The sequence below is a fragment of the Eumetopias jubatus genome, unplaced genomic scaffold (genome assembly GCF_037043125.1).
Source record: "Eumetopias jubatus isolate StellerSeaLion01/CBP00866 unplaced genomic scaffold, mEumJub1_p1.0 scaffold_7, whole genome shotgun sequence".
Taxonomy (NCBI): Eukaryota; Metazoa; Chordata; class Mammalia; order Carnivora; family Otariidae; genus Eumetopias; species Eumetopias jubatus.
Window position 1 is genome coordinate 60,789,904 of NW_028274813.1, and position 15,608 is coordinate 60,805,511.

Genomic DNA, 15,608 nt, shown 5'->3' on the forward strand with positions numbered 1-15,608 from the left:
CAGAAAAGAAACTGGGAAGTTGCTGTTGGGTGGGTATAAAGATTCAGTTAAACCTCATGATTAAGTTCTAGAGGTCTGTATTACAACAGTGTACCGTTAATTAACAATATTGTATTGCACAGTTAATATTTGTTAAGAGGGGTAGATCTGAGTGTTAAGTGGTCTTGTGTTTTTTTTTTTTAAGATTTTATTTATTTGACAGAGAGAAAGAGAGTGAGCACAAGCAGGGGGAGCGGGAGAGGGAGCAGCAGGCTTCCCCACTGAGCAGGGAGCCCAATGCGGGACTTGATCCCAGGACCCTGGGATCATGACCTGAGCTGAACACAGACGCTTAACCATCTGAGCCACCCAGGTGCCCTCGATGTTAAGTGTTCTTACCACAGTTAAAGAAATTTTTTTTAAAGAAGTAAGAAAAAAGAAAAAGAGAAAAGAAATTCCATAGGAGATAAGTTTCGCTGGGAGCTCTGGAATCATGAGCATTCAGTCTCCAGAACTGTACCATCCTTTTTGATCAAAGGAATCCATGACAGTGGACGTGCATTATGGGGCATTTCATCATCGGTACCTTTGGCCTCTAGATCTGAAATGATGAATGACTTTACTATTGTGAAAGGAACAATATGTGGATTTTCTTAGGACGTAAAGAAGAAAACTAATAACAAAAAAAATAATAATAAAGGAGGTGTTAACAAATCCACCATCACACAGAGAATTCTAACATACCTTCCTCAGTAACTGAAAGATGAGGCAGACAAAAAATAAGGAAACAATAAGTCCATACTTCTATAAATAAATGACTGAAAGAGTTACAAGGAATGAGATACTTGCATAGTTTCAAAGTACTTCTCCCTAAAATACTTATTAATCACAATGTGAAAAAAAAATTAAGTATACTGAGAGAAACCTGGAAGACACCACTTAAGTCGAGTGATCCAAGTGTATATCACCATAATGGTACATATCAAAATTGTGTGCTGCCTGAGAGAATTCAGTGAGAACATATCACTCCTGTGATATTCTTACTGAGAGGCAAAACCCACTTCTAATCATGAAGAAATAGCAGACCAACTCAAAACTGACATTCTACATAATAACTGGACTGCAATTTTCAAATATGTGAAGATCATGAAAGGAAAGACTGAAGAATTGTTCCACACTGAAGGAAACTAACAACATGACAACTAAATGCAATGACAAAGACACTAAGTGATTCTGAACGGATCTCTGCTATAAAGGGCGCTGTTGGGACAACTGCTCAAACTTAAATGGGGTCTGAGCATTAGATGGCAGTAACATCAATGTACATTTCCTGGTTTTGATGACTGTAGAATTGTTATACAAGAGAATGTCCTTTGTTGTATTCAGGGGTGATGGGGCATCATGTTGCCAACTCATTCTCATGTTCACCAGAAAAGTTCTTTCGTACTTCCTTGCAACTTTTCTATAAGTATAAGACTGTTAAAAATATATATATCTTAACGACAAGATGTACTAAGCACTCACAGAACCGATGACTGCAATCTTAAATATATATTTCTCTCTCTCTCTGTGTCAAATAAATAAATAAAATCTTTTAAAAAAAAAGGGGGTGCCTGGGTGGCTCAGTTGATTAAATATATATTTCTCTGAAAGAGAAAAATATGGGATATTCCTAACTCATTTTATGGATCTTGAAATCAAATCAAGGACAGTATGAGACTTAAAAATTAAATCTCACTGACAAACATAGAAATGAAGCTTCTAAACAAAATATTAGCAAACTGAATCTGGTAATTCACAAGAAAAATAATCATTTCAGGAATTCAAGGATGGCTTAACATTAGAAAATACATTAAGAGCAAAAAACCATGACTGATTCAATAGATATAGACCAAGCATTTAATAAAACCTACAACCTAACAACCATTCCTGGTATAAAAAAAAAAAATCTTAGAAAACAAGAAATAAAAGAAAATTTGCTTAACTTGGTAAAAGAGTATTTATCAAAACCCAGTAGTAAATATCATACTTATTGGAAAACCATAAGAAGCATTCCCTTAAAATCAAGAACACAACCATGATCTGCTTTCATTGCTTCTATTGCATGATGTTCTATCAGTGTCATAAAGACAAGTAAAACAAATAAGAGGAAGATCAGAATGGAAGAAACAAACTGCCATTTTTCACAAATGACATTATCTACATGGAAAATCTAAGAATCTGTAATTAAATCATTAGAATTAAGAAGAGAGGTAGATACGGCTGGATATAATATCAATATACAAAAATACTTTTTTATACAGCAGCAGGAAATAGTAATTTTTTAAAAGACGTTACTAGGGGTGCCTGGGTGGCTCAGTCAGTTAAGCGGCTGCCTTCGGCTCAGGTCATGATCCCCTGGGATCAAGCCCCGGTATTGAGCTCTCTGCTCAGCGGGGAGCCTGCTTCTCCCTCTGCCACTCCCCCTGCTTATGTTCCCTCTCTCGCTGTCTCTCTCTGTCAAATAAATAAAATCTTAAAAAAAAAAAAAGGTGTTACTAAACAACAAAATATTTTAACAATAGCAAGTGTAAGAAGAGCAAAGTAAAATTATCAGTTTATTGAGATATCAAGGCTTACTATACTGAAAGCAGTAAAGAAGGCATCATGCTACCAGTGCAGAAATAGTCCAACAGATGGATGGAACAAATTAAAACAGCTAGAAACAAGCTGCCATATTAAGTGGACATTTGACATAAAAAAGAGATGGGGAGAAAAAAGATGGAATTGCTGATTCATGGTAAAACAATGGAGTACAGAATAAACGCTGTTGTCATTACCTATCCATATGCAAAAAAAATAGATCCATACTTTAGATCATATGCAAAAATTAAAGGTAAAGGTTGGCAATCTTTAAATGTTAAAAAGCAAAATTTCAACCTTTGAAAGGAAAATCTGTCTTTCTACCTCAAAGTGGGAAAGACACAAAAAGCACATATCATAAAGGAAAGATGATAAATTCAGCTACATTAGAATGTACAACTTTTGTTCATCAAGTCATCAAAAAGAGTGAAAAGGCATCCCATTGCCTGGGTAAAAATATTTGCAAAGCATATAACCAGCAAAGTATTTGTATCCAGTATATATAAAGAACCTCTACAGTCAATGAGAAAAACACTAATAGCTCAACATAAAGGCAAAAGATTTGAATAGGCACTTCTTAGGAAAACAAATCCAAGAGCCAGTAAACATCAAAAAGATGTTTCATCTCAGTAGTAATCAAGAAAATGAAACAACACATTCCATCATTTTTATATCTATCTACTCTTAGTATTTGAATAATTTACGAAGATATAGTAAAATAAGAAGATAAGAATCATTATAGAACTTGTTCTCTTATTTCCACGAGTGTTTTTATGATCTTGTCTAGGTTATATAAAAAGTTATCTGCAAAATTAGGTTTTTTAAACACTATTCAAATAAAGAGAACATAGAGAAAAATATATCTATTTTTTTCACCATAAATACAGAATTCTGCCGTAAGATGTGGAAACAGATCTAGAGAGCCAGATTAATAAGCCCAACATTCTAACTGTACCACTGGATATACACTTTTTGAGTCTTAACTTGAATAGTATACTAATTGCACTAATATTTTCAGCAATGCCAAATGACATGATCATTACAAAGTCTTTTTAAGGTAATCGCTGAAAAACTAAAATTATCTCACTTAGTTCTTTTCTATCATCCCTTCTTTGTGTCCTATTTCCAATATAGCTTCCCCTGCAGCTGTATTTAAAAAAGAAAATTCACAAGTGATAAGCTAAAGTACAATTTAATTTTGTTTCATTTATTTTATTTACTTTTTTAACTACTACACTCAGAAAAAGACTTGAAGAGTTGAAATTAGCTTAAAAGTTAAGTAAAATAACAGTACCTCACAATGCTGGCGAGAGGCTTGAATTTCACATTCATATTTGTTCTTTACAGATTCTAAGCAGAGCTCTCTATAGATTCCTGCAACCAAACACAATCACTCTGATTATGTTAGCAGTAATGAGATTCATTATCACTTCCTTACAGGAATTCTGTCCAACTGTTTTTATAAGATGAATCAGGAAGAAACTGACAAATGATTTTAGCTTAATCTTTAAAAACAAAAAGGCTCAGTTAAAATATATGTCAAAGCAGACTGGAGAACTAAGAATTTAAGAACTAGGAAGAAACTTGCACTGCAAATTTTAGTTCTTACTCCATTCTTCTAAAGAACCTCCTTGATAGAGAATGATCAAAATGAAAATAAAACTCCTTTCCTGTGAAAAATAATCTCTTAGGACTCATAATGGAAATAGTCAATAAACTCTGGTTTCATTAATCATATCTTCTCAAAGTAATAATAACCAACAAAACCACTATTTTTTAACAATTATTTATTTTCAGAGTCCAAAGAAGTTTAAATGTATAAACTGATAACAACAAAATACATAAACTGATATGATGTTTGAGTGCTCCTGACAGAGCTTTATCTAGAGAATGGATGCTCAAGAGAGGTTACTTACAGCTACCAAGACAAAAGTATAAAATAGGCAACATGGCTGTGCAAATACCCCATCAAAAAATAGCAAACACAGAGCCTTAGATATATACCAAACTCAATGCCATAGTTGACCCTAGAAATGTAATTCTTTCTTGTATAGTAAAGGCATGGGACAGGTATCTAGAACTAGGCCATTAGCAACACATTCACACATACACACTATTCTTTGTACAATCAAAAAGTAAATGAGGTCACACAGTCACACAGTAGAAAGTAAGTGACTCAAGTAATATTTCCTAAACATCCAGTAAGTCTCACTTAGTCCTTTTAGAATGTCAAAGAAAATTAAGGACTTGTTTCCTTTTCAGGGTGTGCTAATAAGCCAATATGCAAAGACAGCAAGTATGACATCATCTACATATTTAATATTAAGAATTTGAGAATAAAATTTGGCTTAAGGTAGATTTAGTACAAAAAGAACTTACAATGAACAATGCCTTAGGCATTACATAATAGGTGCAGGAACATCAGTGTCCCCCCAAAAGAAAAAAATCAGCATCTCCATTAGTTAAAATTCAGTTTTAGTCTAACTATGAAAAATCATAAAGCATCTTCAAATAGATATATCCCTTGTCATCAGTGCTAGGACACAATTCTGAGGCTGGATCCCAATTACAAACCAAAGACTGAGTACTTAAATTGAATCTCAATTTATCTAACAAGAAATTAAACTGAAATAGTAACAGTTGCTCTTAATAAAAGCATCATGTTTCTAATTGTTTTACATGTGGAAGTATCTTCTCAACAACACTGAGCAATCTTAGGACTTTTTTTTGATCCCCCCCACAGCAACAGAGGAAAGCAAGAGGCATTGAATTAATAATTGTGGGCTGATTGAGTGAAATACTCTGCTCACTGTAAATTTGTGATTTCATTAGCAAGAAACACTCACTTGACAAATACCTTTCAAATCTAGTGAAGAGTTCATATTCTACTATATGGAAAAGATGTTTCACTTTCCTACCTGCTACCTTTGTACGAATTTGCATATTTTCTTGTAAAGTTGCCAGTGGTTCCAAATATTCTGGTGCTTTTCCAGCTATGACTTCTTGTAGTTTTGCATCCACCTGACTTAATCGTTCTTTATAAAGTCTTAACAAAGCAAAAGTTAAAATATTAATTTTAAAAGCCCAAAAAGGCTAACAATTTACCATTTCTATACATTCTCTCTTCCTAATATCATTCATATTCTAATAACCTACCAAATATATTTTTTTCTTAATCTCAAGTGAAAAACTCAGTTACATTATTTGACTTTATGCATGTAATCACAAAGTAGATATTTTTATTTTTTTTTAGATACATCATTCTTTAATGATTAATTCACAGTACAAAAAATACAACTAAGATACTACTTTTTTTGCACTCTAGATTTTTGGTTTTGTTTTAACTGCAGAACAATAAATCAATTCTAGGAGAAAAGGTCATTTAAACACTGAGCTTAAAAGAAACAAAGAAATCATTTTGAATAATTACTAGTCATCAAAATAAGTAATTCCCTGGCTTCTCTCCATCTTTCCTGGAAAGGAGTGAGTGTTACATTCGGCCTACATGGTTTTTACAAAGAGGAAATCTGAGTGATGGAGGTAAAAACCAACGGCTACAGAACTTGTGATCTAGCATTACCAGTTTGTCTGGACTGCAAATGAAGAAACTCTAACAAAAGCAGTTGCTCGGTGGATGGGAAAATGAAAAATGGGGTAGGAGACCCCTGTTGCTGTATTTATGAATTTACATACAACTACTCTAATTTGCCAGCTGTCACACCAGTAACTTTACCTTGATTATCAGTGACTGAGTACTTGAGACAACGCATTGTTTATTTTTGGCAATAATCCTGCAGGATAGCACGCTTTTTAACCGTAAGATGTTTACATTGTCATTCTTTATGAAAGGCACTTTGAATCCTGGCTTTGTGGCATTTTAAAGATATCCTAAAACTTTCAAAGCAGATTAACAATTTAAGATCACTGGGGCGCTTGAGTGGCTCACTCAGGAAAGCATCCTACTCTTGATTTCCACTCAGGTCATCACGATCTCAGGGTCATGAGATTGAGCTCCGCACAGAGCACCGAGCCTGCTTAAGATTCTCTCTCTCCCTCTCCCTAGTCCCTGCTTGTGCGCACGCGCTCTCTCTCTCAAAACAAAACACAATTTAAGATCATTTTGTAAACTCTTTTTTTGCCATTCATTACTTTCTCAGAGGTGAAGAATGTGTCATAAGGAAGGCAGGTAGTAACTGCTAAAAGAAACCACTGATTCTGGGGCGCCTGGGTGGCTCAGTCAGTTAAGCGTCTGCCTTCGGCTCAGGTCATGATCCCGGGGTTCTGGAATCGAGCCCGACGTCGGGCTCCCTGCTCAGTGGGGAGCCTGCTTCTCCCTCTCCTCCCAGCTGGTGCTCTCTCTCACTATCTCTCTCTCTCAAATATTTTTTTAATTAAAAAAAAAAGAAACCACTGATTATGCTTGTAGGTGTTAGTATAACTAGCAGTTGGCTTTTGAAAATATTACAGTTCCTGGCTTTCATATAAAATTCTCCTCTTTCCTCTTGAAAATATAAACCAAGACAATTAAGACAATTAGGGAGGAGGATGGGGATGGGTTAAATAGGTGATGGGGATTAAGGCGTGCATTTGTGATGAGCACCAGTGATGAATGGAATTGTTGAATCACTATATTGTATACCTGAAATTAATATAACACTGTACATTAACTGGAATTAAAATAGAAACTTTAAAAAAAACAATATAATCAATATTGGTGTTTATAATTGATAATTATAACTAGCATAAAGATTTATATGATGATTCTGAAGGAATTGAGCAAGTTTGGGTGTTAATACAATAAAATTTTTTTTAAACAAAAATGGAAAAATTATCTGAGTTAACTGCCAATAATACATTATCATATCTGGGTTAAATTTTTTTTGGGGGGGGGTTAAATTTTTCTAAAACTCAAGATACCATGATAAACGAATGTGTAAAGTCAGAAAACTACAACATGATACTTATAGTTTTTGAAATCATAAATACAACTTTAGGCAATACGCTAAAAATTTGATGAAAATGATGACTGAACCTGAAAAACATCAAACTTAAAATATTGATAAGGTATCCCTAATAGGTGAACAGCAGCTTGAATGAACAGGATATGTGAATTAACAACATTCAATTAACTACCCTTTTAAAAGAATAGATTCCTCAAAATCAGTATCATTTCAACAACCTTAGAATTCGGATACAAACTCATCAAAGGCAAGAATCATGAGTTCCTCACCAGCAACCACAATACTATTCACAGAGTAGAATCCCAATTCATGTTTATTGGCTATGGACATTGAAATAAATGGAAACTTAGGTGGTGTAAGTTCCTCTATCTTTTTAAGGAGGTAGAAGAAACTTCCACTAGTATACAAACTGCAAATGGTGTATTTTTGCCCTATGAAAGGAGTGCTATTATGCCCTATGGTGCTAGTACAGGAGAAGCAGGATAACTTCTTGTTGTTGTTGTTGAAGCAGGATAAGTTCTTGTTTTTTTTTATTATTATTATTGTTATATTTCCTACCTCTTCTAAAGAGGATTTGAGACAGCTTACAGAGATACACAGTACAACAGAATAAAAATAGCGATGAGGCAAGTGGGGCAGATGAAAAGATAATTATAAACCTGGTGCAAAGATTAATAATTTCTAAAACATATTTCTGAATACCAATTCCTTGAGAAATAATCCTATTAATAGTGGTAATGGGTCTACTTTTAATACTTTCTGAGATGAATGAAGCTGGTGGGGGGACCTGGCTTGTGGTCATAATGAGCCATGAAAAAGCAAAAATCAAGGCAACTGCCAGCCCCCAGATGAACAAGATTAGGCTTAACGAGTAACCGGCTGCAAAGTGTTCCTTGGTAATATCTTATACTAGAACTATACAGTAATTTTCATTTCTTGGGAAACCATAAAATATACTTTAAAAGCTCAATAGGCATATCTTAATTAATTGTATGAGAATTATTCCTTCATGGCTTACCTGTACTTAAAATACAAAAGCACAAATTTGCTTCCTCTTTTTCAGCACGATCCTGGATGAACTCTCCATGCTGCCAAATAATGGATCCTTTGGGGATCCAAACTAATTTTAATTTAAAATTAATAATGTAAATCTTTAGAATAAAAAATATGATACCATGTTTTTTAAAGCCAAAATTTTGAACTTTGGATTATTTATATTAATTTGTTGCACTAGCTTGAAACATTTATATATTCACCTCTCATACCAATGAAAGTTAAGACCAGAAGTGGCATAAACAGGATTCATTTAGTAAACAAATCTGTCCCCTTTTAGTCTAGCAATTCCAGATATTAAACATGTCTTCATCTCTTCCTTGGGCCTCTCTAGGGAATAAGTAGGAGAACAGAATAAGCAGCAAAATTATGAAGAATTTATGAAGAGCCAGCTTCTGAATAAATTAGGGTGTCCATACTCTCAGAAGTTTCTTTCATTTACAATTCCTAATATGTAGCTATGCCCCATGACCTTGCCGGCAAGATTCAAAGTAAAAGCTCATCTTTAAGATTTTTTTTTTTATCTGCATCTGCATCTATTCTGTTTCTCAAATCACTGGGGCCCATTCTTGTGTAAGCAACTGCTCATAAGAGTTCGGGTTTAATGAAGAGGGGGAGAAAACAGTATCTAATAAGCCCACTATGTGCCAGCCAAAACTAAGAATTTCATATACTGCTCATACAATCCTTATGGTTAATAATAAAAAAGCTATTATTATACCTTTTTAATCTATGAAGAAGGCCTGGATTCAGAGCCTATGCTTTTTCTACTCCACTACATTTCCTCCAAAGTAATGTGCCTTAGTGGAAGGAACGCCATAGTACTAGGAGGCAGAAGGCCTGGCTTAGTTTATCATTTCCAGATGAACTATGGGCAAATCACTTCACTCCTCTGAGCATCAATTTTCTCACAGGTAAAATGGAGATAAGGTTATCTTCCAACCTTACAGAGCTGCTGCAAGAAGCAAACTAAATAATGTGAAAACATGTATGTACTATCCAATGTTGATATAAACAAAAATCACTATGCCATTTTTGGGAAATATTTTCTTATTCTAAAATTTTAAAAATGCTATCTTTATCCAGTTACCTAACAAAGAAATGAATGAAGCAGATTAGAACTAAGAGTGCAACAACCCAGGGAAAACATTTTACTTACCAACATCCATATAGAAATGTTTTTATACCCCCCCCAAAAAACCTGCCTCAAAACCCTTAGTTGAGTTAATGAGGTCTTCAGCAGGCAAACCACAGTTGAAGCCTCTTTCAGATCAGTCAGTCCCATAAAATACAAAAAGGAAAATACTTCAGAATGAATATAATTTCTCTTGTGGTAATATACATGTGACATGACTGAGATTCAGTGAAAAATAACCTTCTGACATTACTACTTACTGATCCTTGAGATCCGTAAACTGTTTTTCTAGATTGGACATTTCATCTAAACATTCCATTCTTCTTCTTTCACAGTCTTCATCATCCATTTCTGTTAATAAAAGGCAAAGAGCAAAGAAAAAATTAATGTTATGTTCCAAGTTATCTGAATGTTAATTAAAATGGTAAAAAACAAAACAAAAAACACACACCAAACTGTAATATGAAGTTAGATATGCAAGACCTATATTAAGCCTTAAGAAAAAATAAACATTTACCCAAAATAACTTCCACTACAGATTTTAACGTAAAATACAAATGAGAATTAAAGCTATAGCAATCTCTAGACCTTCTTATTTTTATTCATTTTTAAATCATCTTAAAGGGCTGACATCAAGCTATACTATATGAAGTAATTCACTTTTGGTTTATTTTCCATCAACTCAACAGAACTTAGGCACTAAAATGATTATGTCCATTAAAGGACATTGCTCAAAAACACTTTTGGAATTCTTATTTCAGAACTGCTTACCTGACTGATTTGCCAGTCACATAAAGAAGAAGACTAATCTCATTCTGTTTTCCACAAGATATCTTGGTCTCCTACTCATATTCTCATTATTCCCTCTCCCCCAAATTATTGTCAGTAAGTGAGAAAAAGGAAAATGAAGAGAAAAACAAGCAAACTTTTGAAGGAAAGCAACTGTTAATTACCAGCTCTCTCCTATTTTCCATATCTTCTATTTTTACATCACATATATTCAACACTTCAGATTAAGTGAAGCACAAGATGATCTGCATCTTGATCTGCATCAAATAAAGGTCAAACTATGAGAAAGAGTTAAATTATGTTCAGTTATTTTCATACAGCAAGGAACTATAGGGTTCATTTTTTTTTTAACTTTCCCCAAACAGATTAAAATTATTTCTGGCTCTTAATAGCTTACTTTTTGGCTATTTAAAACTTGGTCCCTCAAGATGACTCACTTCCCAGTATCTCTGGATAGTAGAGTGTTTTGTTTTATTTTGTTTTGTAGCTTTAGGACCTGCTCAGTACCAGGGTTTGAGAAGAATAAAACTGTGGACGTTTAACATGAAAGACATATGGCAGAAAAGAAATGCTTTCACAAGAAGCAAAACTGCATAATTTAAATAATGTCTTTGCGTTTAAAAAACTTGACTTTTGTAGTTCAAATTATTATTACATTCTTCAAAATTAAGTCGTCCATTATTTTCTGGGATGGAATAAAAATCAGTGAAAAAAATCACAAAAGTCAGCATAAAAATTAACAAATTGATGTCATTTTGTGAGATCCCAGCTCCCATCAAACACTTGAAGAGCAAGCGTTTTACAGATCTAGAAAATATATTCACATACAGCCTAGATGTTCTTTCTCTGTATTGCTCACTTTTGAAATCTCACCTGCTTTCATGGCTAGGCAGATGACTTCCAAGTTATGCTTCCTATCCCAGGCAGGTTCCAATTCCACATTTCCATCTGTCAGTTGATACCCTGACTTAAATATACCACCATCACCTCAAAAGCAATATGTCTGAAATACTCTAACTTCCATCTTTATCTGAAATCTTTCACTATTCTATTTCTATTCATGCTATTTCCATTCTCCTTCTATCTGGGGTTTTCCTCTTACCTTCACTCCTAAACTTGCATACATCAATCTTGTTTTGTGCTTTTTAAAAATCTTTCACATCTATACCTTCTTTTCCTTTTCTAGCTCAAATCCTTCTCCCAACAAAACTGGTTTCTCACTCTTTTGAATAAGCCTTAAACTCTAGCCTTTGCACTTTTTCTTATATTCCTCCCAATCCAACATACCACCCCAATCCAAATTCTAGCCATGCTTCAAGATAATTAAAATAATCCCACCTTTTTCAACTAGCCTTTGCTGGCCACCCTATTCTGAAAAGATTTCCTCTGTCTCTGAAATCCTATAGCGTTGTTTACAGTTAAGTATTCATGTGGTAGTTTACTCAAGTACTAATTTATGACAGCTGTTTAATTGAGATCAGATCATAACTATTTATTTATACCTCACACTGACTGGTGCCCAGTGCAGCTCAAGAAAATCACTCATAAATGCCTATTTGGGGATGGCTAATTTATTGATTGAAATTACAAACTTCCATGAAGATTTGCTTTGAAAGAGAAACCTGAAAAAGAGGGTATCAGGGCAATAACAGACTGTCATCAAATCCTTGCTACATGGCCAAAATCAGGCCAAGACAAAGAAGTTTAAGTTTCATCCTCATCATATGGAAAAAAAGAAAAAGAATCCAGGCAATCACATATTCCATTTCTTTTTAAAATAACCATCCTAAAAGTTTGCAGAATTGACCTATGATGTTAATCTGCCCTCCGACCCCAAAAACCTGAAAGAGCCCAAAATTAGAAAAGATCACAGGGAAGAAAAGATTTGGAAAATTTCAGAGCTGCCCCCAAATCAGCCAATTTATACGCATATGAAGATCCAAAATCACCCCGATGTTGGGCTCTTCTCAGTCTTGAAAAGTTCAAACAGATGCTGTAAATGGGACAGCTCCAAGTCAGCCCCCGCAGGAGCGCTGATGTCAAGTGCTGACTGACAGGCTGACTTGGAAACTGAGATTAACAAATTCTAAACCAGCCAAGAGCCGGCACAAATCTAACCTCGGCCCTGACAACCCACCCATGTTGAGAGGGATTGGAAAGATGTAAAAATAAGGAAAGAAGTCAGTGGTCTGGGGCTAAGAGGCATTTCCAAGGTCTCCCAAACAAGTTGGGGCATTCCCGGCTTTGGTCCACAGCCCCCGGCACTACCCGGAGGTCCCCAGGGCGGGTCCGATGGGGAGCAGGACCGCACGGCATCCCGAAGCTGGGCGAGCCCAGGCCCGCGCCGGGTCCCGCCCCGCCAAGCAGGGAGCCGCCTGGAGCCAGGCAGCGCCCCACGACGAGTCCGGGTGCTGCCCAGGGCCGGGAGCCAGTCTCCGCCCCTTCCCTCTCTTCCCCGCCCCGCACTCCCAGCAGGACGCAGCTGCCCGGCGTGCGGAGAGCGGCCTGGCGTGCGCCCGGCGCGAGGACTCAGGGTCCCGGCCCCGGTGGGTTGCACACCTGAGCTATCTCCATCCTCGGAGACCGAGGAGCTTTCCGTGTCCTCGTCCTCTGAGCTGCTCCCCTCGTTTTCGGCGTAGTCCACCTCCATCTCATCGTGATGGTTCGTTTCCTTCTTATCCCCTCGGGAATGGACTGGCATTTTCCAGCCGCGCCGTCGCTTCCCACTCCCGGCGCCCAGCCCAGCCACCGCCGCTTCAATGAAGGGCGCGCCGAACGCCCCGACCCACCCAGCGGCCGAGCGCGTTCTGAACCCCCTCAGCTCCTCCCCGCCCCCGGCCCGAGCCTCACAACCTAACCCGCAGGCTCTGCGCTGGGAGCTCTGCCATTGGTGGAGGCAGTCCTACGAGCCGGGGGGCTGGGGCTTGCCCTGCTCGGGTATGGTTGGTTGCCCGTAATTACGGCGCGGCCTTGCAATGTGTGTCGGGAGTCGTAGTCCTTACTGCTCAGACCTGCGGGGGCTGCCGCCTTCCAAGCTTCAACAGCCCTGTTCACTTCTTGCTTGTGGACTTCAAGTCCCACAAGGCACAAAACCTGACAGACTCGATCGCAATTTATAAACTAAACAGAAACAGATTGTGTGAATTTGGTCTGTATTTATTCTTTTCCCGCCAAATGGTTGTCCGAGCTCCCTGGCTATCCAAGATGTTCCTGTCAGATATGAAAAGGTCTTTTGCCTGAGGGTTTTCCTCCTCGATGAGCCTGGAGGAACTGGAAAAACTTCTCTTCTACCTAAGCACCTTTATTATACCACTAATAAGCTATTATATTTAATTAATAACTGCGGACGATAACTTGCACTTTCTATGTTGCACAAAAATCTTTAAGTCGTTCTTGAAACATTTGCAGCCAATAATATAGAGGGGAAGGAAGTTTTATCTTGGCATTTTCATCTAGTATTTTTGGCATTCATTTTTTTTTACTACAGACAGCATGATGATGCCACCAGGCTTGATTTAACTTCAGATTTCTTGTTTTTAAAGATTTTATTTATTTATTTTTGCGAGAGCGAGCACGAGCGGGGGGGAGGGGCAGAAGGAGAAGCAGAGTCCTTGCTGAGCAGGGAGCCTATAGGGGACTCCATCCCAGAACCCAGGGATCATGACTTGAGCCAAAGGCAGACATAGACTGAGCCACCCAGGTGCCTTTAACTTCAGTTTCGATGAAAAATACATCTTTGACTCAATGAAATGTTAGATTTTCTCGATGATAGGTAAAATAGACAAGGAATACTCCATAAGTATCATAATACATTATAACTCATATTAATTGACTACTTTTACCCTGTATCAGGTACCTTGGTAAGCTCTTTACATGAGTCATAATGAGTTTAATTCTCAATTTAATAGCTCTGAGGTAGGTACTATTATTATCCCCATTTTACAGATAAGGAAACTTAATTTGCAGACAAATCTAAAAACTGTATATTAGCCACTCTTTAGAAGACAGAGTTTCTTCTTGAAGTAGCAGTTTGCTATTAAAATATTTCATAGAATATTGTGGATTGTACAGCATTTATTTCTCCAACAGGTCCAAAGACATTTCAAGGAGAATGGTAAGGGTATCAAGGCATAATTGCATTGAAGTTAGATTTAGAATTTAATGACAGAAACCATTTCAAGTTCTACCCATTTCTACAGGGTTAAATCCAAATTAAGGGACTTTTGTTATCTAGTGTCAGCCTACTTCTCTTCTTCTTACCATGTTCTCCAAAACTGAAGTCTTCAGTTGCTAAACACAAAACTATTTCCCATTCCAATGTCTTTGCACACCTTGTTCTCTCTGCAGTCTTCTTCTACTCTTTTTCTTTTTCAAAGCCACTTTCTTGACAACATGCATCACCAACCCAGCACCCCCACCATTCAGTAGGCACTGGTGTTCCTTCAGACTGCTGCTGTATTTTGTACTCTGCAACTTTGTATTTGTTTTCTATCATACTGTATTGTGAATTTTTTAGCGGCTGCATCTCACCTATTGGATTGTGAGTTCCTTGAGAACAGACACTGTCTTAGTCTGGGATGAAATTTCAAAGGCATACAGTAAAGGCAGGTAAAGCTAAAAGATGGAAGCTGGAAGGGTGCTAGTACATACATGCACATTATGTGAGTGGTGTGGACTAAAAGGGGCCAGCCAATTGTTATTATACCAGAATTCTGGCTTAGATGCTGGACCTTCCAATTTTTGAGAGAGACTAGGTATTTAGATCTCTGTGAACTATCCAGATTTGTAAACATTTTCTCAGGTGTGTTTCTTTTTGTTGTTGGTGGTAATGGTTTGGTTTGGTTTTGTTTCTTAAACCCCAGACCAAACAAAAACAACTGTGAGTAAAATCCCTGGCCTGACCAGCTGAGGAGGTAGAGCAGGAGACTATTGATCTTGGGGTTGTGAGTTCGAGCCCCATGTCAGGCGTAGAGATAACTTTAAAAAATAAAATCTTAAAAAAAAAATCCCTGGCCTCTGTTCATCTCTGTATATCAGCAGCTAGGAGAGTGTATGTTAAATAGAAACAA

The 15,608-nt window shown here is 36.8% G+C and overlaps 1 protein-coding gene across 1 annotated transcript in view; it reads right to left on the bottom strand.

Annotated features, from left to right (window-relative positions):
* BRMS1L (BRMS1 like transcriptional repressor) overlaps positions 1 to 13,352 on the bottom strand; it is a 30,259-nt gene extending 16,907 nt beyond the window's left edge. The window contains exons 1-4 of the mRNA XM_088024637.1: positions 13,099 to 13,352; positions 10,011 to 10,101; positions 5,520 to 5,647; positions 3,896 to 3,975 (exon numbers count right to left, since the gene is read on the bottom strand). Of these exons, the coding sequence (XP_087880763.1) occupies positions 3,896 to 3,975; positions 5,520 to 5,647; positions 10,011 to 10,101; positions 13,099 to 13,240 (441 nt within the window). The 5' untranslated portion in view covers positions 13,241 to 13,352. The remainder of the gene's footprint in view (positions 1 to 3,895; positions 3,976 to 5,519; positions 5,648 to 10,010; positions 10,102 to 13,098) is intronic.
* Between the last annotated feature and the right edge of the window lie 2,256 nt (positions 13,353 to 15,608).